A 27,704-nucleotide genomic window follows, 5' to 3' on the forward strand; every position below is an offset into this window, starting at 1 on the left:
AAAGGCTGTTTCAACTAATGACTGGTTAGGAGTCTAAACAACTGTCCCTATGTTTGGACTAGTAAGTATACCTTGTAAAGAAGGTTCAAAATTGCAGATTTTAAGCGTTAAAGTGTCATTCACTTTCTGTTAAAATGTGGACGAAATTTTTGGTGAAATCTTAATTTAGAGTAGTCTGGTTAGTCCAGTCAATCCTTATGCATATGATTGTGTGTTTAGTATTTTCTGTTTGGATGTCCTTCTCAGTAGCAACTGGCCTAAATGTATAAGATATACCGTATGTTAAAAAAAAATGATAACATACATCAATTTAACTGATTAACGGATTAACTGATTAATTTATATATATATATATATATATATATATATATATATATATATATATATATATATATATATATATATATATTTATTTAGTGCTTGCTTACAGAATATAAACAGTGTAATAAATAAATACATAAAGAGAACCACAAATATTTCGAACATTATTTAGCTCGATGATGTCATATTTAGACTTGCTCAAGTCGGCAGACTGGCGTGTAATTAATTGCTGTTCAATGAAAGACGTTAACTAATATCTAATCCATATCAATATCTATACCTATACATCTATACCTATATATATATATATATAGATATTTAGGTCTATATATAGATATTTAGGTATATTTAGGTATATCAATATATATCAATATATCAATATATATATATATATATATATATATATATACACCATTGATACAGTAGTTGTGTTTACTTCTCCTTTAATATACTAGCAGTATGTGGAGGGGGGGTTGCTATCATATCTGCCAATAAACGGCCACATACAGTTAAAGTTCTATACCGATTTGTTTTCTTTTTGTAACTTCCTAAGAGCATTTCAATTTCAAAACTTAAAATGATTAACACAATTAGACCGAGGTTACCAACTGGGAAGAAACAGCGGTTGAATTGAATTAGCTAATTGAAATAAATTAGTTGATTGTCATGGTTTAAGCTTGAAAATGAACTGCTACTGATGGACATTACTTAGTTAGTCAATTATTATCATAAAGTACCGCATAGCCAACCGAAATGAATTAGTAAATTAACTCCTATATTTATACATATTGATTAATAAATATGGAAATAGAGTAGTTAATTGGATTGAAAGACGTCAATTGCAATTAAGTATAACGATTGACATCAATTAGTCCAATTGGAATGAATTAGTCACTTTGACTGAGTCAACTGGACTGAATTATATAGTCAATTGATAAAATAAGCGATTGAAATTCATTTACGTTAATAAATTGAATGGTACGGTCTATTTGGACAGAATGATTTAGTCTAAAGTTTAAAACTGAGTCAGCCTTTTGAAAGCACCTATAGTATATTAAAGAGAATAAGTCAGTTGGACTGAATGAGTCCGTTGGACTGGATGAGTCAGTTGGACTGAATGAGTCCGTTGGACTGGATGAGTCAGTTGGACTGGATGAGTCAGTTGGACTGGATGAGTCCGTTGGACTGGATGAGTCAGTTGGATTGCATGAGTCAGTTGGACTCGATGAGTCAGTTGGACTGCATGAGTCAGTTGGACTGGATGAGTCAGTTGGATTGCATGAGTCAGTTGGACTGGATGAGTCCGTTGGACTGGATGAGTCAGTTGGATTACATGAGTCAGTTGGACTGGATGAGTCAGTTGGATTGCATGAGTTAGTTGGATTGCATGAGTCAGTTGGACTGGATGAGTCAGTTGGATTGCATGAGTCAGTTGGATTGCATGAGTTAGTTGGACTGGATGAGTCAGTTGGACTGGATGAGTCAGTTGTACTGGATGAGTCAGTTGGATTGCATGGGTTAGTTGGATTACATGAGTCAGTTGGACTGGATGAGTCAGTTGGACTGGATGAGTCAGTTGGATTACGTGAGTCAGTTAGACTGGATGAGTCAGTTGGACTGGATGAGTCAGTTGGATTGCATGATTCAGTTGGACTGGATGAATCATTTGGACTGGATGAGTCAGTTTTACTCAACAAGACTGGACCGGACACCAATGGGTCCATAGAAAGTGAATAAGTCAATTAGACTGATTTATTCAACTGAACTAATTTAGCGATTGAAATTCATTAGTTCCTCGGAATTGAAAAGCCAAGTTGGACTGATAGAATAACTGAGTCTCAATGAAAAATTGAGATAGACATGTTTGAGCCAATTGAAAGGACTTCAGTAATTTTTTTGGAAAAGAATTAGTCAAGTCCTAACCAATTAGTCATATTTTGTGAATTGACCAATTGGAATGAAATATTGTAATCCCAGATTAGTGCGGGTGAAAAATTAAAATATATGATAAACAAAATAATATATACTTAACATTCAATATGGAAGTAAGAAGAGAGAGAGAAAAAAAACACAGAGAGAGCTGGAGTGATTGAGATTTGGAGAGAGTTACTGGCAATATGCTATTCGGTTACGTAGCCTCCTGTAGACATTGTTGCCGATCGACAACAGCTTATAACATATATAATTTATATATGAATATAACCATTCATACCGCCCGTAAGAAAGAACATCATTATTAAAATTTCATTAAGCAACAAACATTATTCATTTTTACAACCCGTATACAAAAATGAATTTATATTTGCTTTGTCTGAGTAAATGTATAAAGCATGGCATATAGTTGGGTGTCTATAGCCCTGTTAATGATGTCTATGTTTTGATGTGTGTACGTATAGATTCATTAAATTTCACATTATCTGGAACTCCCTGAGACTGTATGCATATATATATATATATATATATATATATATATATATATATATATATATATATATAGGCTATATATATATATAGGCTATATATATATAGGCTATATATATATAGGCTATATATATATATATAGGCTATATATATATATATATATATATATATATATATATATATATATATATATATATATATATATATATATGTATATATATATATATATATATATATATATATATATATATATTGTTTTTAATTAAGGGAAAGAAACTTGAGAATACATTGGAATTAATTTTGGAATGATCTTGCTCGTTGGCTACTGGATTTCAATGGGAGTCAAATTTCATGGACAGTTTATTGTCTAATATCGCCTACATTCATCTCTGTATTCCCGTTTTGCTGCACTTGACCTTTTAATGACCTCATAGCAATACCTAATAGCAATACCTGACATAGATGAGGAAAAATATCTAATACAGTGTCAAGTCCTTTTGGCTCTTCTTTGTTTTTTCTTAAAAAATCAAACCTTTTTCCTAATCAGGAATGACAAAAGATTAAAGAAAAGAAAAGAAATACTATCCAATTATGACTTGGTTCAACGCACGAGAGTGCTAGGCTAACTTCAAATCGGTAACGTAGTACAGAGTACTTGCCTAATCTTCTGCCGAACGCCCTCCCACCCCCTCCCCCCCCCCCCCTTGTGTGTCAAACACCTGCCACTTAATAATAAGAACTAAACCCACATTGAAAACTTTTTAAGTGACGCACGCGTCTACATATTCTATATTTCTACATACATATATTTATCAATATACTTTCATTTTTTTTTTGCCTTCCCAATCCGAACGTGTTATTAAACTCACTGTCAATTATTGTGTCCACCCCGTTCTTGCGCCGCCCACTTAGACCTTCGGGGCAAGTTACAATCAAAAATGATTCAATTTACCGCAATTAAATTAGCCCGGTGAATAAATAGCAGTGAAGCGCTCGGTACTTTGTTGCGGGCAGGATGTACACACACACACTCACACTTTGTTGTGGTCTTAATGAAGTGAAAGTTTGCTTTCATGCACATAGAGAAATTTGAAAATTGGCAGTGTAAATGAAATACAACTGGTTCAATACTGTAATATAGGTACAATAAAGATAGAGAGCTAACCCTAATCGGAAACAGGTTGATTGAAGCAACACGAATTAATAAAACATAAAAAAAAAATTGAGATGAAAAAGCATAGATTTCTCTTATTACTCAATATTTTTTGGGTTTTCTCTTCTTTCTTCAGTCCGTTCAATATTTTAGGCTTAGTTAATTGCTGTTGGCCCTGCATTGTGCTGTATCTTCATAAGAGATGCAATTTCATTGTTTGTTATTTCAGCTAGTAATTTGATTTCGCTCTTTGATTATGGCAGCGGTTGTTATATCTTGTCTGCTTCTTAATTGAACTCGGCTTGGAATGTTATCTATATATATATACTTCGTGTAGCCTTCGTTCCGTTTGTCGATGGCGTTTAGACAAGTATATGAAATAAGTATACATATAAGCCGATATACATGCACAATTATTATTGGCAATTGTCGCACGATTGTATTAATGGTGTTATCATTTATCATTCTTTTAGTTACGTATATATATATATATATATATATATATATATATATATATATATATATATATAGCGGAAGGCCCGGGTCCGAATCCCGGTGGAGGCTGGAAGTTTTTTCACTGTTCTTGATTTTCCAACTCATTACGATTTTCATTTATATATATTCATTTGCCTTTGTCGTTTACCTCCATTGCATTAACATATATATATATATATATATATATATATATATATATATATATATATATATATATACGTATATATATATATATATATATACATATATATATATATATATTTATATATATATATATGTAAACAGGATATAGGCAGTGTTGTAAGATACGTACGATATGTCTTAGTCCACACAAAAAAGGGAAAGTTTAGTGCTAGTACTATGTTTTATAGCTTTAATAGCGGTTTCCTACATGATGATTGTCTGGAATGCTCCTTTAAGCTAACATACTGATGACGTCAGCTACTCAGGGCAGAAATTCTTAATAACACAAGTGAAATGTTCTTTTAAGATTATAAACACAGCAGAGCAGCCTCGAAGAACACCTTATACCCCCCCCCCCCGTGCCACCCAGACTTATATAATGCATTTTGGTGAGCTGCATGACATAATAGTCTACGTGTTAGGCTAGGTATAGGCCAGTCACTTTGATTGGTTGGCAACTACTGTTTAAAGGGCCATTCGCCGCTGATTTCCAGAAGTATATTTCTTATAAACGGTTTATAAACATAAACAACATCTCTCAAGGGTTGATACTTATACTGGCATTATAACAGCTTGAACTATTTCGTGAGAAGAGGTAAATATTACATAGTTCGATCACTATTGTTTTTGTTTCTTTAATTTTTTTGTAAGTTTGTAATGATGTCTTTTTTGGATTTGTTTCCGTATCGGTCAACTCGTCCTGATTACCAAATCAAACACTAGTGTCATTACAACCTGCAGACTTGTCGAACAGAACAAATAAATGTGAATATATTGTCAATGCTTTGTGTATAGACTTTGCCTAAATTAAATATAAATATTAATTGCCATACCGGTAGATATCACTATAAAATTCATCGGTTTCCGTTCTAATCGTATGCCCGTATATTCATAACGTGGAGATGGGATCCTATGTCAAGTATAAGTTACAATTAATTACGCATACAGCGAGCTGGCAATGTTTAATTAGATGGAAGACCCTTTGTTCTACTGTTCTACTAGCTTCAATTATATATATAATTAATTATATATATATATATATATATATATATATATATAGTTGTGTAGTTTAAATTCTATCTTTGTTTTTAATACTAAAAAATACGATTCTTCATGACTATATGGAATTGTTTCTTTTTGTGGGCAATTTTGTGACCCACCTATTGCTTACGTTCAAGAACTGGACTCATGCAGTGAATACATGGACTTATACATAATTATGGACATATGCATGGACTAACCTTTCAGTTATACGGTATATATCATACAGCTTAGGCTACCACTTTACATAGAAATATCGGCAAAAATGCATGCTTAGGTTCAATATTGTCTCTGTAGTGTTGCAGCTGCAATAGCCACAGATTGGTAAAAAGTACATTCCGCACAAATTGGTTGCGAAGACGCAACATAACAAGACGTTGATAATCAGATATCAGCTGCTGGTTTAGACAAAATGAAGACTTCTCCTAGATTTTAACTATTGATATTTCTCTCAGTATTCATTAGTGAAAACACATTTCTTGACTCGTGCTCAGCTCGTCTGCGCATGGCGCCGAATAGCAGCTCCCTGGTTATAGAGTAAGTTTCACATATATAAGTATATACAAAACGCACGCACTACCAGTCTTAACAATCATGTGACGCTTCGTTTGGGGGGGGGGAGGGGAGGGGTGGGGGGAGTTGCGTGAGGGGATCCGTCAATCTTTTATTTAGTGACTTTTACAGTCCGTCAAAACATACAGAATATGCCTGAGAGTGCACTTAGGGCAAAAAAAAAGCCGGGAAATGACCCGATCACTACCACCAATGACGTCAGCCTAAATAAATTATACTGAGGCTTAGGTCATTGGTGATAATCCTTATTTTTGCGTTGTGTGTGTAGGGTGGATGCAAGGGGAGGGGGGGGGCTCTCTGGTGTGAAATAAATTTATGTGCATCAACGTGTTTAGTGCTTGTACAGACGATTTTGTTAAAATAGGATGTAAATTGTGTGCTGTTAACTCAAATTGCTAATTTCACAAGGGGCAAAATTATCTCCTAAAAGTAAAACTGTAATAAACTCACACAAAAAGATAGCATACGATAGATTGAGAGAGACGTTCAGACTCACCTTGTTTTAATCAAGTTTAAATCTTATAACCGAAAGGCAGCAAAAAGGAAAGAACAAAAAGCTAATTATACCTTTAATATATTAATTAACATCAGTTTTTCGCTTGGGAAGACACGCCCACACAGGCGCCTTTATCGTTGTTGAATATATGCCACGGTTGATTATTACAAAATGTTTGGTATTAAATTTTGTTGTCAACAACATGATGAAGTATTTCCACCTGTATCGTAAAATTTAATCGTTATAACGGAGCGTGCTTCATTGCTCATTGTATTTAAACATTTTTATTCATACCAGGGATTTCCCTGATTTTTGTCTTTACGATTTTCTCACGCTGTTGTACTCCGTGCTGCAACTCGGCTATTAGGCAAGGTAAAGCGATATTGCTATGCTACCGTTGAGTTATACACAACCTATACCGCACAGGACCATAAATCGTTCTTTTGGTTTTGGGTTCATTTTTTCGACTATCAAATCTGCGTCTCAAAATTGGCGCACTCAGTTGGTATATTAAGCGATAAAGAGCATGCACTTATTGTACCTTTATGCTTTTCATCCGTTTGATGAAAGAAAAGAACACGGTCATAGGTCAGAAGACCTTTATATTTGTACTTATTTCTTTTCTTTCTTTATTGTTACATTTCAACGTCATTGCTAACATGCCTGGCGAGTGCAGGATAAAATTCCTCTCACAGCCCATATCTTCGTCCAAACCAATGATATATCCATCACTCAAGTATAATGCTTAGCACGTTAACTCAGTTTCGTAATGTTACCGCGACTTTTTTTCTTTTCTTTTCTTTATACTTGAAGACATAAGAACTCGCTTCTCTGGAATGTTAACTGCTTTTAGCTAAATGAAAGGCGAAGTCTTAATGAACTCGCTACCGCTGTATGCTTAATCTCTTAATTGGGTATATATCATTGGAAACGGGGGAGCGTTCAGTTAATCAGGAACACTTAAGTGAACTAATGTCGATCAGAATTACATGCGTCGGGAGTATGGATGTGTATACCCTGCCAAAATCAGATGACCAGAATTGTAACAACAGTACGCTATAATCATTAACACGGTAAAAGGGTGTTATAAAATGCTATTTGAGAAATATTGTATATTCGAGATGCAATTTGGGAGCCACAGCCAATTATTTTGACTTTAATCGAACAGTTATCGAGGAGAAAAAAAACCACATACACATTTGAAAATCACTTTATATTAACCTAGAGTTGGGCAGTATTATCGAATTTTGCAATTTCTTCGACAGCGATGGTTTAAAACAAACTCACCGCATATTTAGTCATATTTATAATCATTTATAAGCACATATTATCTTCTTTTATTTACTTTTGTCCATTTTGGTTGAACGAGAAAAATTAATATTTAAAGTTAAGAACCAAGGAGAGGAAATTATGAAATTATACCTTACATTGAAAGAGTTGATTTCAAAAATCATGTTGAAAAACAAAGCTATGTATGATTTAAAAAAAGAGATGACGAATATTGCGAGTCGTTACATGGATAATCAAAATGTTAGTTAGACAAAAATTCGAGAATAAAAAACTCAAAGAGGAACAGGAAATTACGTAAATTATACCTTTCAGTAAAAGAGTTGATTTCAAAATCAATGTTGAAAAAAAAGAGTGTTGGGGTGGGGTGGGGGGGGGGGGTGAGCAGTGATGACGGAGAACAGTACTTTAACCATCCCAGGTGGTGGGAGGGTCTCTCAGTGTTCGGAACAACATGACTTTAACACCGATTAACTCTGTTTGTTTTAATATACCGCACCGTTTATGTGACATTCATAAGCCTGCAAAAATAATGCGACATGGTTAGGTCCACGTGATGATAGGCCTACCCTAAATATATATACGGGTAGGCCTATATATAGGCCTACAATTGTTTTGTTAATAGAGTTCGTACGCGATTGAAACTATATTCATATTAGTATGAGTTAATCAAATATAAGTTAATCAGATGTTCTTAATGTCAATGTAATCTGTACGCTACAACCATGTGTAGGCTAAACGCCCATAACACACAACCTATATACAGGTTATACAGCCTACCGTGTACCATCTGATAACCGATTAATATTCGGCACTCAGGAATCACTGTCTACGATTCCACTGCATACCCCTGCAGTTACCCTCCGGCTGAAATATATACCCCAACTTCCCCCCACCCCATCCCCTCCCTCCCTTATCCATGCCACTCACCACAGTTAAAATGTCAAAACTGTAAGGTTGGAGTGGATGAAGGTGGTGAAGTTAGCAGCAGTGTAAGAATTTCTGTTACTTGTTAGAAAAATGTTTGCACACACCACATTTAAAGCTACCGTGATGTCATCTGAGTTGCTTTAACGAACAAAATACTCCTTGCTTTTCTTAAATTGTAAAAGCAATTTTATTTTTAATAGATTAAACCATTCTTAAGTTGAATGGTAACACGACGAAAATGCGCTAGTTACTTTTCGGTTTTTGTGATTTGCTTTGGAGATAAACAGCTTATTTCCACGTGCTTTGTTTTGTTTTGTTTTTTTCAATTTTTGTTTTCAACTGATAACATTTCGTTTTCTTACTCCATTGATGATCAGATCGCATAGCAAAATAATCGGCCAAAATGGTCACAGTTGGCATCCCTGGGGAGACCACTAATTTACAGTGACGTCACTGAATGTTTACACCAATGTTTCATGATCCTCATTAGACGGCGCATACCTTTGGTTGGCAGATGTTTTCGCAATGCCCCAGATACTTTTCATCTAACTCAGAGAGAATAAACGCGATAGAGATCAACAGTTAAAGGGTAGCTATGTATGTAAGAGAACAAAACGAAGCCAGTCAGGGATTAAATTCACTGGATTGCACCAACCAACCAAAAATATATATATATATATATATATATATATATATATATATATATATATATATATATATATATATATATAATATATATTGGTGTTTGTCGTTGATTACGACCTTGTCAGATATTAATGTTAGGGGTTCTAACCAGATGTTCTCTCTGCTATATGAAATCTGTATAATTTTATAGGAATATATATATATATATATATATATATATATATATATATATATATATATATATATATATATATATATATATATATATATATATATATATATATAAATATATATATATATATATATATATATATATATATATATATATATATATATATATATATATATATATATATATATAAATATATATACATTCTATATAGCTATGCAAAGTAACTGCCATAAATTGAGTAGGCAGTCAAGCAATTTGAATTACGACCTTACCACCGAAACCTTAATTTAAAAGCACTGGTTGGGCTGTAATTATGATTAACAAAATAATTAACATAATTCTATGGACTACTGCGGACGATAACCAGTTTACACGGGACTGACGTGCGTGTGCCTGCCATCTGCTGGTCCGATGAGAGAACCCATGTGACGTCAGAAATCGTCACTGGACAATAAGTTGAAGCATCTGGTATACAAAGCGTCCTAGATTTAATTCCAATTACATTTGTTTCGGCTTTGCGTATAATGTGAAACGTTGAACATATTTTTAATCCAGACAATGAAAAACGGCCGCGAGTTGCTAAAGTTCAATTCTACTGGGTTCAAAGGTCACTAAGGCACGGTACCGGTCCCCTCGTATTACTAAATCAATATCATCTAAACTGTCTTCCTTCGTCTTCACACATCCAACGTGGAAAAAAAAAATTGTACCTTTTATGCCGACTTGTGTCCTTTCCTTTGAGGGACACCACCCATTTGCCTCTTTTTACTACAAGGGTTTACTGTTCTTTTCAACAATACTTGCCATATTGTAACAATACTTACCATCTTGTAATAATACTTGCCATCTTGTAACAATTCTTGACATCTTGTAACATTACTTGCCATCTATAATAATACTTGCCATCTTGTTACAATACTTGCCATCTTGTAATAATACTTGCCATCTTATAACAATTCTTGACATCTTGTAACATTACTTGTCATCTTGTAACAATTCTTGACATCTTGTAACATTACTTGCCATCTATAATAATACTTGCCATCTTGTAACAATACTTGCCATCTTGTAATACTACTTGCCATCTTGTAACAATACTTGTCATCTTGTAACAATACTTGTCATCTTGTAACAAAACTTGCCATCTTTTAACAACACTTGCCATTTTTTAACAACACTTGCCATCTTGTAACAATACTTGCCATTTTTTAACAACACTTGCCATTTTTTAACAACACTTGCCATTTTGTAACAAAACTTGCCATCTTGTAACAAAACTTGCAATCTTGTAACAATACTTGCCATCTTGTAACAATACTTGCCATCTTGTAATACTACTTGCCATCTTGAAATTATACTTGTCATCTTGTAACAAAACTTGCCATCTTTTAACAATTCTTGCCATCTTGTGACAATATACTTGCCATCTTGTAACAATACTTGACATCTTGTAACTTTACTTGCCATCTTGTAATAATACTTGCCATTTTGTAACAATAATTGCCATCTTGTAATACTAGTTGCCATCTAGTTAAAATACTTGCCAACTTGTTACAAAACTTGCCAACTTTAACAATTCTTATCATCTTATAACAATACTTGCCATCTTTTAACAATACTTGCCATCTTGTAACAATATACTTGTCATCTTGTAACAACACTTGCCATCTTGTGACAATATACTTGCCATCTTTTAACAACACTTGCCATCTTGTGACAATACTTGACATCTTGTAACAATACTTGCTATCTTTTAACAATACTTGCCATTTTGTAACACTTTATTGTTTCTCCTTTGAATCCACACAAAAACATCGATAAAATTAACAAATCGAGATTTGTCATTATAACAAGATGTATACAATACTCTAATACAAATGCCCTTTGTGATTCTCTCGTTAAAAGATTAAAAAACAAAAAGCAAAAATAAAGAAGAAGAAGCAATAACCTGTTGTTCCGTCGTTCGTGTTAATGAATTTATTGCAGACGTGAAAGCCCGGTGAACTTTTGATTATACCTTGAGAAAATTCATTCAAAACCCGGTATCATGTTCTCAAACTTTTAATATCACAGCAGCCGCTCGTCAAAACCAAGGGGGAAATGAAGTTCGTTAGTCAACCAAGTTGACTTAAATTTTCTCTTTTTATTAAAAAAAAGAAAGAAAAGAGAAAAAAAAAACTTAATTGAATCAACGATCTTTCAAACACAACATTGAGATTTTTTTTAAATGAAATCAAGAAACGTCATTTTGGGCCTAGCTAAAGCTTGTTGATGCTTTTTGTAGAATGAAAAGTAATAAACTTTGAAGGTGATATTGCTGGGCAACCAAGCCTGGTTACAGAAATCACAATTCTCTCGGCAGACGCGGACTCATTCAGAAAGGTAAACTGTATTTTATCAAATCTGATGAGAGGCTTTCCCAACGTTACTTAATTTGTTTTTTTTTCTTCTTCTTCTTCTTCTTCTTCTATTATTGGATTTTTTTAGCTTCGTACAAATGCCTTTATTCCTCGGGGCCTGGTTTCATTCACCCTTTAATTTCCTGTGAACTCCTCTTCACCAGCTGCTTTCTGTTTCTCCGTGCACAAAAAAGAAAAGAAATGAAAAGGAATCTTCATATACCTTAATGCTTTTTGCTTATTTTCCCGCGCAAGGAAAGGGTGGAAAATCCATACTAACAAGATCGTCTGCAAACCGTGTGAAGATGTATAGACTTCAATCATCAGTCACTTCTTAGTATTTTTTTCCCTTCCTCCATTTTTCTTTCATATCTTCTTCTTCTTTATTTAGAGAAAAAAGCAACCCCCTTAATGTTAACTTTAGGTGTTATGGATTATCTTTGGTAATTGGCTTGGAGTCCAACCTTCCATCTATCATATCTCACTGAATTGAAAATCATTTCCCGTCGGGGGGTATGCGTTCAGTCGTTTACACTTCAGCTTGATCATGGTGTGGACGAAAGAGGCCGATTCTTTTCCCTTTCACTTCATATCTCGAAAAGTCAAAACTGGAATCAAAATGCTATACTAAGACACGGATGGACGATTAAATGGACATGGATATTGGTTTGAAATAATTGTAATAATAATGATGATGATTGCATTATAATTACCAATCAACCAATCATTCCCTATTCACACCCACCCAACACCCCTAGGATAACAATGGACGGGGATGGGGTTGTGGGTGCGGCTAGGGCATATTGACATCAAGATGTGTTAGTCAAAGAAAAGGAAAGATAGGTTTTATCTCAATGTAAAGCGGATTTAGAGCGATTTCCTAATGATTCAACATAAACTTAATACGTCAGGGTGCGACGGATATATATGCGGTGACGTATATGATAATTAATGTACAGATTTGATACTACATATAAAATACAGATAAGCTAGGGTGACTGGGGTTGGGGGGGGGGGGGACTGGTGTGGGCACTTACCTATTGAAGGAACATACGCAATTATTGAAGTAGATTACAAGACTGCCTCGAAATTGCATAATATTGTTAAGTACGATAGAGTTCTCGTGAACTATACGGAATGTTATGTCTTTTAACCCCCCCCCCACTCCCCTCCCACCGTCCCCCTTCAGTTTAGTATCATGTAGTAGTATATACTTCTAGATACGTTCGGACTATATTTAGGGTTGAGCCGGGGGAGGGGGATGGAGGGAGGGGCGGGATTTGAAGTGGGTTCTTATTCCGGAAACCATGAATATACCCAATATTCCTTTCCAAAATAATATACATATATATATATAATATATATATATATATATATATATATATAATAATACACACACACACACATATATATATATATGTATATATATATATATATATATATTCATGTGACCAATTTGGCCAATTTTAGCCGGGTGATCGTCCTTGACTTGCAATGACCCTTCATGAAAACATCCTATCAATAAATTCAGCTTATGTTTCTTATTCGTTCTTTCTATATTGTTTCTTCACAAAGTATACTATATACCTTTCTTCTCGGTAAGATAAAATGGACTTGGATAAAGAAAGGTACAAAAAGAGAAAGAAAAGTGGAGAGAGGGAGAGAGAGAGAGAAAAGGGTCTGTTCAATATCTAAGACGGTTTTTCGTTCCGCTCGGTGATCAAGATTGATATAATTAAACCAGAGGAAGAGGTTGGTTTGACTGAAAGGCGTGATTAAACTAAATCTGTTTCCAAAAAATGAGGCACCTTGATCTGAAGCGAAGAGGCCAAATATGATAATAAAGAGGATGTCAAAATAAAACAAAAGTATTGCTCCCTAAATTAAAGCGAATCGAGCCGTAAATTCTAACCAATTTAAGAGGTCTATAGATATAAAAAGAAGAAGAAGAAGGAGAAGTTTATAAAAAGGCACCTCAGTTTTGTTAAGTTTTTTTTTCAAGGCCTTTCTTGAATCATTTTATGGCAAATATACAGCTGTCCTGATGTATATTATAGATTCTGTTAAAGCCGGTTTATATTTGCACTTGAAAGCAAACAATTGGTAAGAATGAATAGGAATAACAGTGGAATATTGAAATATGCCGATAGTGTAATATTGATGACTGTTACTGTAAAATCCCCCTACCCGCCCCGTCCCCCCCCCCAAAAAAAAGAAAAAAAAAGAAGAGACGTATATAAATACTATGGCAACTGAGGACGTATTTTTCATGTTATTATTCATCACGTGTCGGTAAACAGCCAATAAGAAGCCGCCTTTAAACGTCATGATTATAAATGCATCGAGCCAAGCGAGTGAACTACAATGTTATAGAATTTTAGGCATCAAACAGTAACGTTGCCTTTACTCCCCCCTCCGACTTCCCAAAAACAGGGGGTGGGTCGCTTTAATATTCTAGAATATTGGGGTTTTCTTCAGAATGCCATACCCTTTGTATATATATATATATATATATATATATATATATATATAAATAACCTACATCCAAAAACATATATAACAAATAAACCTGGTTTTATTGGGACATCCACATCCACAATACTTTAAAGCCGAAAATGAAATTAATAACTAAAAGAAAAATGAAAAAAAAAAAAAAAAAAAAACACCGATCGATTATGTAGCGAAAACTTCTAAGACAACGAAATTAGTTGTAAAAATGACTAGCTAACATGAAACGTGTCGCCGCTGGTAAGAAAATTGAAAACCAGCGTCTGCTTTCCATTATCCAATTGGGAAATATGTCATTAATCCATAATCCTAATTTGATATGACAAACAAAACGAAACTAGACTTTATCATTAAAAAATATGGAAAAAGAGGAAGAAAAAAAAAATTCTTGTCTCTCTCTCCACTCCTCTCTGCATTCCCTCTTTCTCTGTCTGTCTTTCTCCTAGAAATCGTGGTCACACAATTTCAGCCACGAGTCGACAAATTCCCGGCGGTTTTACCACGACGCTGAAGTAATATTGTCCGTAACACTTTATCACATGTATTATTTACTCAGTGCGTTCTACACATATTTTTTTTTTCTTTTTGGAAACCATTCATATTTAAATATGATTTGACACGTCACAGAAGCCGCAGCGAATTATCTCAGAGGCGATGGAATAGAACAGCGATAATCAATCGTAATGCAATCTCATTTCTATAACATTTTGAATACAGCTTACGCACCGTTGGTCTTAAGAGGGATGAAAATAATTGCACCCGAACGGGAACGTCTGCTAGCTTCGACCCGTTTCCAGAGTGTGGCAGACTCATCACCGAAGCAAAGTCGCTAGCGAGCCGTAACGGTGCGGAACTTATTTTCACTCGTAGGATAAACACTTGGGAAATATCACCGCGCTGGTGAGCATTAAGCTATCAAAAAAGTTAATAGAAAATACGCGTGGTGAAACCCAATTTTCTTTGGCCAAGTCTCGGGGAGCCTCAGAGTTGCTTGGACCAATCAATGCGAGATATTATTTTTTCCCTTCTTCTCTATGTTTTTGTTTGGCTTTTTTTCAGGATTGCTTTATTATAAATCTAATTGCATTCACGCCTTTATAGTTTTTTTTCTCTTATCCAAACTTTGAAGCCTTTTCCCCACAACGTCCAGATATTTTCTCCTATTTATTATTGCAAACGTATAAGGTTACGAAATAAGTTTTTCTACTTCTTCTATATAGTGCTTTTCTACCCCCCCCCCCTCCTTTTTTCTTCTTTCGTTCAGACCGATTTGAAATGTTGACTGACAAGACCGCTTGCAGTCAAGTCGATTCGGAGTTGCCAGATGATTAACCCTCTGGCCTTCTCCTTTCCTCCGTTTTTACACAAGAACATAAAAAAAAAGAGGGAGAGAGATAAAAATATAAAAAAATTAGAGACAAAAATGCGCAAAATATTCGGATCCACCATCTTGTCAGTCAGGTCGAGACCCCAATCCGTCACTGGAAGGGTGCAAACTATCGTTTTGCCCGACAGGGAGAAAGAAGAAGAAAAAAAAATATCCACAAAAGATTGATACGCCCTCTAGTTATAAATTTGACAGGATCGATTTCCCGCACGACAAAAAATGGACGTAATTTTCCTAAGGGTCCTAAAAGTTTTCACTTAGGCCTAAATTCCACGCGGTCTGACTGACAACTTTATTCATGAAACAAATTGACAAAGAGATAAAGCAATTTGGAGCCCGTTGCTAGGGTTAATATTTTTTTTCTCCTGCAGGTGGAATTTTTTTTTTTCTAAAGAAGGTCGTTTGGAAAAGGTTATCTTCCCGATATCGGCTTTTAATATGTATACATAAACTATCAACGTACTAATCTCTCGGAAGAAGAAGCTATGGTATGCATGCATGTATACAACAAAACTGTGTGTTATATACGCGGAATAGCAAGAGGTTATTAGGCTTTATAACTCAACAAGAAAAAACATGTTTATTGTAACAAATGAAAGTCTGTTTTACTTGGGTTCGTGCGAAATCTCTGTGATGGAAAAAGTGTATAACGGTAAATTCATGACAGCGTTGTCTCAGAATATTATGTTTATTGTTATTATCACACTCGCAGTGCCACCTGGGTAAATCTTGTTGTATCTACTTTATAAATGAGGATTGTTTTTGGGTGGTAAAACGTTTACAAAAGTTGAGATAGGTTGTATTAATATATGCATACATATCGATATTTCAGTCTTAGTCTTAGAGGTAAACAGACCCAGGCTTATTCCACTAAGCTGTACTGTGATTTTGACTTGTTTATCTCATATGCAGAAACGACAGACTTCTCCATACCCATACTATAATTATACCTGTATAGAGTGTGTGTGGGTGGGGGATGGGGGTAATTAATACCGTACTCGCAAAAGTCATCTGGGCGTGGAGCAAGGTCACATAGCAACTACAAAATGTACTTCCTTTAACTTATAACCGTAGGATATATACTATATTATTCAATTTTATTTGGGGAAGGAAAACGCATATACCCAACCGTCCTTTGAGTGGGGGTAATGGCGAAGTGTGTGGGTAAGGAGGTACTTGCTTCACTGGAAAAAGAAAGTAGAAGTTTAAGAAAAAAAGACCAATAACTGCATGTGTTCTCCAAGGCCTAAAAAATTAGAATTACCGATGTAATACAGGCGGTTAACCGGTTTGTCATTTGACTGTAATTTTTGAACGGTTAACCGATTGTGGGAATCTCGAAGTCTGTTGGTGGCTTCCTTCTGATTCTTTTCTTTGACGGCCATACTTAAAAAAAAAAACGACTGGTGCTTTAGTGTTTCCCCGTGGCTCCCATACATATGTGCATCTATAGGTTAGGGTCAACTTAGATGGATCCTACTTCTTTCCTCCTTCCTTTCTCTGACGGTCACCTCCTCTCATCCATATTTCGAACCGACTCATTTATACAAGAGACAGAGGACTGTATACCACTATACACAATTGCTTGTAACATCCTGGTTGAAACTATTGATACCAACAAGTTTACAAGAAATCAATCTTCTGTTCACTTTATCTTATACCTCTCCCTCCCTTCCCATACCCTCCCAAAACCTCCCTCACCCTTCCTCCTCCCTCCTCCCTCCCCTCCTCCCTCCCGTCCTCCCTCCTCCTTCCTCCCTCCTCCCTCCTCCCTCCACCCTCCTCTTTCTCTCCACCCCTCTCTATCTTGGCCGAGCTTCTCATATTTTCCGATATATTAATCAAGCGTGTACAGAAACAAAACAAAAAAAAAAAACCATCATATACCTATTTGCTGAGAGAACATAATGTAAAGAAGAAAAAAAATCGAACTTTAAAAAAATAAGAGGCGATAGTATTGAGAGACAGAAGAAGGAGAAAGTAAATGAGAAAATGTCTTGTAAAAAGATACAGAAAGCGATAAAGGGTTGCCCTTTATCCCTCGGTTAGGTATTTGAAAACCATCCTTCGTTAAATTACATTAGCGACGCAAACTGGGGCCACGGGTAGCTATGACACTATCACATCAAACACTTAGGTTGCGCGCCGTTTTATCGATGAAGTTAAGTGAAAAGCTCTTTTCCGAGTACTGCAGCTGCCTCGCTAACACTTTTCCTTTACTTTAAAATTCAAAGCTGAAATTAACATTGGCTTTTTGGCTTCTTCTTCTTATTTCTTCATGTGTTTCTTTTTTTTTCTTCTTCTTCTTTATGCCTTGGATGGCTAGGACCTCTCACCGCGTAAATTGCTTAAGAGGCAGAACGGGACGAATCGCCATTGACAAAACCTCCCCCCACAATATAAGGTAATTGATTAAGGAAGAAAGGAAGGGAAAAAAAAGTATTATTGAATGTACTACGGCCAGAGTCGTTCGGTCTCAAAACTCATTAGGTTGTGTATATCCTTTGCTTTACAACACTGAAATGCAAACAGTGATTACCCGCACTGCCACTTTACTGGGTTTGTGTGCGTGTGTGTGTGTGTGCTTGTCTTCTGTTTTTGATCTAACCAAGAGGTGCCCACGCCATTTCAATCAAAAACCTTCCCTATTCTGTCTGTACCTTGATTCGGGTCGTTTCCATTATCAACGCAGTTGATTCGAGAAAAAATGTTTTAATTACTCTGTAAACGTGTGATTTAATTAATATCCAACTCAAAACATCGCTCCCGCAAAATAACAACCCCTTGAAAGCTGAGCGTGGGAAAACAAACTTTCGTCACCCCCTATGAAAATAATCGACTAGCCCTTTCGTAGGATTGGTGAGAAAAGCCCTGGCAGCCTAATATATCAAACGGTCTATTTATTAGTACCAGAGATATACAAGGTATTGTCGTCGTCGTAGTCGTCGTATGAGTTAGAGTAGTAAACTGCAATATGCTGTGATAGCAGAAACCAACCTACCGATAAAGCCAGGCAAACGCGTGGAAAGGCAGACAGTTGTTATCGAGGTACCGTTACTGAAGCACGCGCTCGAGGCTAGGCAATTTCGTGGGAAACGGACGGTTCAAAAGCCATTGGTACGATACGACTGGATAGCATTGCTTGCTTGTTTGCTGCTGCTGGTACACGGTTTATAAGTGAGAAATTCGTAGAGGAAGGAAGCACAAACTCGCAGATTTGCTCTGTTCTTTTCATTTCCTTTTATACTTTGGAGGAAAGTTTACAGAGAATTTGTGGCGCTCAAGGATTAGAGTATAGCATCCCGGACGAAGCGTACGGTAATCTTTTTACGACAAGAAGAAGTGTTCATTTTCTAGGACTTCATATAGTGTTTTGCTGGGATTATTAGTTCGCACGAGTTTGTGTTGCTGAATACACGTCGACCTTGTATCACAAAATGTGCACATGGATCTTGTAGCCATCGAGTAACAGTTCTTTATTTCTTTTCTTGGTGGTTTTTTTCCTTCTTGTAAATCAATTTGATTAATGTGTTTGGCACCTTTCTTTGGGGTAATCGGCTTACCGTCTGTTGGTGTGCATATATATATATCAGATCGTTCTTGTGTACATTTTGATTGGCTAACATAACGAACTGTTTTTGGGGGGAAATAAAAAAGAAAGAAGGAAAAAGGAATTCGGAACTGAAAATAATCTTACCCTTCAGTTATCTTGACGTAATAAATTAAATGACCTATATTTAATCTGTTTTTGTTCAAAAATAAAAAAATAAAATAGAACGTAAAACTTCTTGGAGAAATTTTGCCATTTGGTTTTAAATCTGACCAAAACCAGGCTCACACCAAAAGTTAGAAAGGAAACAACTCTATATGCGTGGTACTAGCCTACTAGTTGTATTTGGGCATCCGGGATTATCAAGTTAGCCTTTCATTAAAAAGAACCAGTTCGAGTGACAGAATAAAGACAACAATCCACAGCAGGAATGCAAATAGATTAAACCAAGCTTCAATAGTTATCTGGTAATCAGCACGTGGGTGTTAACTTATGGTCTTTGCCAAATATTGACCAATTTTGATTGACGCACCAACACGTGTATTTAACGTGCAATAAAACCAGGAACATCTCAGTGGACAAACTCGGTCTTTTGCAGTGAATAGAAACTCGCAGTGCTTTTTTGATTGCACCATCCACGCGACCCCCGTACCCGTGGGTGTTGAAACAAGGAAATTCAGCCTTGGTAAAGAGGTATACTTCAAGACAGTTTTTTGGACCCCAGAACAATAACAACAACAAATAGACCAGGAGTAATCAACAAATCTAACCTATATATTGACAAGGCTGGAAATCATAGAGAATTACATAGACGCTTAGACATTATTTACCTTCTTTTCTTTTGTGTGAATTTGTGGTGAAGAGCAAACGTTTTTACCAACAACTATGAGAATGACGGCGAGAAGTGAGGATCAATCGACCATTAACAGTGGTAAGTTTACCCAAACTATGACTTTTACCAACCTTATCATTATTGACGTATATAAATATATCACTCCCTATATTGTCAAGGTCGTGTATACCAATTCATTATATCACGGTTAAGTCTTTCAAAGTTCTGTATGCCATTTGATATCTGCTGTGTCTGAACTGACGACGTTTTTTTGTTCTCAAAAGAGCTTTGATATATTCCTCGTTCAAATATCACCGTTGCTAGGGTTCTGACGGTCTAATATGATCATATATAGAGCCTTGTGATATAGAATTGCGTACTACGTTCATCAATACAACAGTTCCGCGAGATGAAGTATACAATCTCCCTGATGTAATTAATAACCTTTGGAAGGGCAATAACGCTCGATGATGTATAATCTCATGCCACTTCATAACTTCAGTCCTCGACAGTCTGAAACAGCTCTGAGACCTAATTAACGGGGGGCTTGGGCGGCTTCATGAAATCCGTTGCAGGTCCAGCCACTCACTGTCAGATAAGAGCGGGGTGGCCTTGGTGGGTTAATTTGGGAAGGGATATGAAAGGCTCCATATGTATCAACGAAAGCTGAATTGTAATACGACTATTTGCTCATTGCTTAGCAGTTGATATTGTAAGTCTATAACTGATTTTATTCAATGATGTTGCATGTTGTACGTTTATGCAGGTTATATAGTCCTACATACATACGGGTAAAAATAAGATTTTTTATTCCCTTTCTTCTTCCGTTGGTAATCCCTGAGACCCTGACATTAATATATAAATGTATGGCATAGGAGAAGGCACGACGGTAACACATATACCTTTTGGTTTTTAATATTTGCTAGACTTGAGTAGTTCATCTCGTATATGTTAGACTGATTAGAATTTGTTGTACAACTCCATTCATGGAAGTATAATAATTTAATGCTTTCTGTGCGAACCCTTGCCCGTGCATGCATGCACAAAGAACACAACCAACCCGCATGGTGTACAAAGTAACACTTCACGACAGGCGATCCGCAATTGGTGTCGCATATAGTCCGTTGTAGGTCAAAGCCGATACGAAAGGAATTCCCCGCTGTTTGACCTGTAACTCTTTCAGTCATATTGACGGGTTGTTTTGAGTGTACAAACACACATGTATATACCAACTTCTCAATAGTCAATATACTACGGTATTGTGTGCGGAGGGATCAAACTGACTGAATGCACCGTACTCACTAGCGTTATGTACAGACATAACAGACCCAAGGCAATGTGATGTCTGCGTGGGTTTTACAGCCTTATATAATGTGTGAAGACTCACAAGTATATATATATGTATATATATATATATATATATACATATATATATATATACATATATTATATATATATTTATATATATATAGGCTATATATATATATATATATAAACATATATATGTAAACAATTCTGTCAGGTTTGAACACCTATATATATGTATATAAGGTTCGATATATGAACATACAACGGGGAGGGGGGGGGGTATACAACCATAATCATGATGATACAGCACCTCTCCCCTCTACCCCCTTCCCCCTCCCCATGTAGGATCTAGATGTAGATTCACCATAATGTTCATGTTATGCTCCATGTTTATCAGTCAGAAAATGTATCCAAAAATCCCATTGGAAAGAGAGTGTCATTCATTCATTTTCTGAGCAAGAAATAATAATTACTTATCAACATGTTCTATAAACAGTATATAAACGATGGTAGACGATCATAAGGTTAGTATTGCTAGAACGTTAATATCACCCCCTCCCCGTGCACCATACCACCCAATTAACACCGCTACATACCACGCCACCGCATATATTCTACCTATACTCGTCGCAACCGATTCTCGGTATAGAAAATTACCTGTTACCGTTTGCCCCATTTAATATCAGAAACGAGAAGAAGAAATTTCAAATAAAGGTAATGTCACCCAAATCTTTCTGAACTTGTAATGAACAAAACACCCCTCCGACCCCCCCCCCCCTCCCACACTCCACCCCAACAAATTCTTAGTATCCATTATCATTATCATCAAAGGACAGTATTAGCTTCATAGAAATTAATATCGAAATAGTTAAGTTCTCGTGAGGTCAATCTTGACAAAGAGAAATTAAAAATGGCACTTTATAATTATATTGTATTCCAAAGAAAACAGAGTCAATATCAAGTCAACCCGCATGATAAATAACGAATCGTTAGCTTTATTGAAAACAATAGAAGAAGAAGCGTGGTGCCAATTTGATTGGATCGTGTTACATACTACGAGGGTGATAATAGATGGTTGAAATTGAAATTTCAATCTTATAGGGAAGTTAGGGACTGTCCGGGATGATCAGTTTTAATCAATCTTTGAGAAGCCAATTTCACATTTAAAGAACAGTGGCTTTCGATTAAAAGGTAGCTGTTAGCAATATGATATTTTCGCTCTATTTGGAGTCAAACTTGTTTGAATTTCACTGTTTGAAAACATTTGGAGTTCAGTCCTGAAAAGAAATGGTCATCATTGACGCTCTCCAAGAGTTGAATTTTCACTCTTTGGAATTTTCAGAGTTCAACATGACGCAGACAGTTTCAACATCGACAGTGATTGGTTAATTTGGTCGTGACGTCAGAGAGGTCGAAATTGCCGAACTTTTTCTTATCATCAATCGAAGTTACAAATTCAAATTGTTCAATTATTATTAACAAAAAATAATAATAATAATTTGTGATGAGTGTTAACTTAGCAGAGTTGTAGAAAATGACAACATCTTCTTCAAATCTCTTGATCTCAAAAAAAAAAAATATTAAAGCTTTGTGTTATATTTCCCCACTTTTCCCAGAATAATTTCCCCCTGATCTTGTTGACAGTCTTGCAAACAATATTTTCATGTTGTATTTGTTTCTGGATGACAATTAAGATCGAAATGAGTTTATGAATCACAATTTCAAAATTGTGTGGTTTTTAATTAATTTTCAGCGCCTCGTGCATGATGTGTGCATATGTACAATAAAGGTAGCGTGAAAACTGCGCCACTAGGGGTATACTAAAAATCAACTATATATATATATATATATATATATATATATATATATATATATATATATATATATATATATATATTTTCGAGTTGGATAGCATCATGTTTGATCTCTAGAGTAGGGCAAAATATGTCACCAAAAACAGAACTAGTATTGTTCGATATAGGTGACAAACGCCTACAGTGGAATTACGATCTTCCTTACCGGTTTCGAACCTCTGGACATACAATCAGCGTCCATAGCCTAGTGGTTAGGGTGTCCGCGTACAGAGCGGGAGGCCCGTGGTTCGAATCCCGGTGGAGGCTGAAAGTTTTTTCACTGTTCTTGATTTTCCAACTCATTACGATTTTCATATATATATATATATATATATATTTATATATATATATATAATGATGCGTCCATATCTCTGATATTGTTTAATTAATTTATCATACATGCATTCTATCGTACATTTCATTATTGATTAACGAATCAATTTGATGTTTTTTTTTTCATTAGTCTCAAAATATAGATTTGACATAAGTTAGATTCGAAATTTCAGTGATTACGAGTTAAATTGTCTCAGTATTGTTCTCACTTATAGCATGCTAAATAGACAACATGAAATGATATCATGAGGAAGAAACATTTAAGACATTAACTTGTAACCCATTTATTCAATCTCTCAACCCTTCAACCTTCCCCCCCCCCCACCCCACTTCCTTAAAAACAAACAGCAACTCCTACCTACCACACTCACCAAAAACTTATTTGAAACCTTGATTGATATTTTAATGACTGAATGTGTCATTGGGTTGGCGATTGTAATTTAGCGACAAATGAAATGTCTTTCTGTTGGAAAGTGTGGGGGTGGGGTAGTGAGGTGGGGGAGGGGTACCCATACATTCCTGACCCTAAAGCATAATAAATCAAGTGTTGAAGGTGATTACCTGTAAGCTGATTACACCATTTTTGGGGGGATCGTGAAGAAACACTTCCTGTAACTACGGCCACGGATCAACAAAACAGTTACGAATTGACTGTTGTTGGTGGTATAGCAATCATTTGTATATGTGTGTAAATAGCTTATTTTTGATCCGTGTCGATTCATCGAAAACATTCAGTTATTGTTATTGTTGAAATAATTAGACCTATAGACTAGTCTTGCGTTCATAAGTTTATACATTGTGTTCGAAGAAAAGTTATAAGGGTTCTTCGAAATTATATTTTCGCAATTCACATACTCCCCCCCCCCCCCCCCACCCATTTCCTTTGATCTTTCAGGCGTCGCTCAGGTAAATTTGGACAGTCATACATCGTTTAGTGGTTTTGACAATAGGCTATTATAACTACAGAATATTCGCGGTTCCTTTGTGGTTCTCTTTGTGATGCTGGTATTTTGAAAACGCTTTTCGTTTTAATAAATATGCTTTTTCAGGTGTTTTGATGACGTACGGAATTATAATTTATTTATAAAAAGCAAGAACAATCTGATGAGTAATATGAGTAATATGATGAGTAATATATATATATATATATAAATATATATATATATATATATATATATATATATATATATAAATATATATATATATATATATATAAATATAAATATATATATATATATAAATATATATATATATATATAAATATAAATATATATATATATATATATATATATATATATATATATATAATATATATATATATATAGTTGGTTGGTTGGCGTCTATCTTGGCGCAGAGTGCTCTATGTCCAGTGGACAGAGCGGAATATATGTTGATACTAGTTGAGACTAGTGGAACACTAGTAATTGTAACTCGGAGTTTCACGCGTTATAGCGATCGTCAGACAACTCTGTCTGATGAGTTGTCTGACGATCGCTATAACGCGTGAAACTCCGAGTTACAATTACTAGTGTTCCACTAGTCTCAACAAGTATCAACATATATATATATATATATATATATATATATAAATGAAAATCGTAATGAGTTGGAAAATCAAGAACAGTGAAAAAACTTCCAGCCTCCACCGGGATTCGAAACCGGGCCTCCCGCTTTGTACGCGGACACCCTAACCAACTAGGCCATGGACGCTGATTGTATGTCCAGAGGTTCTAAACCGGTAAGGAAGGTCGTAATATATATATATATATATATATATATATATATATATATATATATATATATATATATATATATATATATATATACTGGTAGTGTTTGCCCCCACCAGTCTTATTGATGGTCTCACTGTTATCGGTGTCGTTAACAGTGCAAGTCTCATATATGAGTTGGTCTGTCAAGTCTCATGTATGGTCTCGGTCTTTACAGGTCTTATTGGTCTGAAGTTAATGTTTGTATCCCACAAAATGACCAGATTTATTTAATGGTCTGTGTCACAGGTATCGTTTACGATTTTCATATAAATATCAGTGGTTCTCATTTTCAAAGTGCTGTGGCATCGGTACCAATCCTGTTATTGTCGTCTTGTTATACTCGGTTTCATTAATGTAGGCTATACCCCATTGTCAGTTTCATTTCAATGTTTACTTTCCCCCTTTCTCTGCCCCTCCCACTCACGCCCCCCCCCCCACAACCCCGCCGCCTTCCTGACCTGACAACTGGGCTGGCATGTTGTATATATGAAATTTCCCATTTGTACATTAGCGAATGATTCCAAACGCGAGAAGCGGATTTACGAATTAACCCTATACTCTAGTATCAAAAGGCTTCTCGTTTCATTGGTGTTTCGAACTTGTAGTGAACTTTAATGGTGACTGATCAAAGTTTTACAAACAACATTGCAAATGTTTCATACATAGGGGAACTGATAAATTGTTAACTGGTAAATCCAAGTGGAGAGAACGTGATACGTTTGAATTCTGTTGAATTTATTCAAGGGGCACAAAATGGGGTATAACTCTTTTCCCCATTTTTCATGATGATTCATGGGTGCCATGGTCATTTAACTATATCACCTCGTTAGGAGATTGAAACACGTTCTCTTCATCGTTGGGACCTGCTGATTTCCCCATCCCGACTACAAGGTCCCTGTTAACATCGATCTCAAGTCGGACAGTTACTAGTTCTTTTTTTTGCATTAATACACAATCATAGTAATGCTTTATAAACCTGTCAGAGGCTGAAATTAAAACCTTGGCATGAGAGAACACAGTGCAAGGCATGTCGTTTTATCACAGTGTCACCTGGGAAATTCTTTAATCTCTCCAGCTACATATCCCAGTTGCGCGATGTCCCATAGCAATCGCGACGAAAACTTGTGTTCTTGTTTCTTGAAGCCAGCATGTGTTACGTCGTCATAGTATACTGCGTTAGCCTACAGACAGAAGCCAACATAATTACACTAACTGTCCGTGTCAGTTGTCTGGAAAGTATAAGAGGTATGGTCCAAGTGATGTTGATTCAAAAACTAGGTTATACCGAGTTTGATAGAACTTAGCAACAAAGAGGAATCGGTTATACCGTTTGAAGACCGTATATGTCTCACATGAAAGTAAGAACATGTTTAAAGTTCGCTTCTTCTGTGGTTCCCATGCACCCTTTAATTATTGACCTACTTAATTTTGGACAGACTTTATGATAGGCTATACTAGTAGTCAAGGCATCGGTAACTGATTGATCACAACAACAGCATACAACACGAAACAATCAACAATCAACAACCGTGACAATGACAACAATAACAACCAAGGACGATGGGAGAAAGGTTGAGTCTGGAAGGGGGGAGGGGGAGGCACTGGGAAAGGGGTGGGGCGACAAACGTTGAGTGGCTAAAGCACAGAGTTTTTCCTCCAAACATTCGACAAAACGGACCCTCGGTACCAAAAATGCCATTATGTGAATGTGTTTCAACAAAAGGGCACAGTTTAGTTAATTTCAAACAAAATGGCGCGTCTAAGTACCAACAGGGCCCATTTTAATAAACAAAACAAAAACAACAAACAAAACAACAAAATAGCAAAGGAATACTGTTTACCAAAAGCGGACACAGATGATAAGGTGCAACTTGAAGTGACTTTTTTTGCCACAAAACTGGTAGTCACATCCCCCCCCCCCTCCCCCTGTCTCCGCTGTCCTGACTTTAACAAAATAATCACACACACACACGCACACGTATAGAAGCGTTCATTAACCCACTGCTGGATTGTAGAACGATCCATGACCCCCAGACTCTTCGGTA

At 35.8% G+C, this 27,704-nt stretch overlaps 1 protein-coding gene across 1 annotated transcript in view; it reads left to right on the forward strand.

The window, feature by feature from the left end:
* The first annotated feature begins 18,909 nt into the window (after positions 1 to 18,909).
* LOC139963817 (LIM domain transcription factor LMO4.1-like) overlaps positions 18,910 to 27,704 on the forward strand; it is a 74,435-nt gene continuing 65,640 nt past the window's right edge. The window contains exon 1 of the mRNA XM_071964999.1: positions 18,910 to 20,492. Within this exon, the coding sequence (XP_071821100.1) occupies positions 20,447 to 20,492 (46 nt within the window). The 5' untranslated portion in view covers positions 18,910 to 20,446. The remainder of the gene's footprint in view (positions 20,493 to 27,704) is intronic.

Source organism: Apostichopus japonicus, chromosome 22 (genome assembly GCF_037975245.1).
Source record: "Apostichopus japonicus isolate 1M-3 chromosome 22, ASM3797524v1, whole genome shotgun sequence".
Lineage (NCBI taxonomy): Eukaryota > Metazoa > Echinodermata > Holothuroidea > Aspidochirotida > Stichopodidae > Apostichopus > Apostichopus japonicus.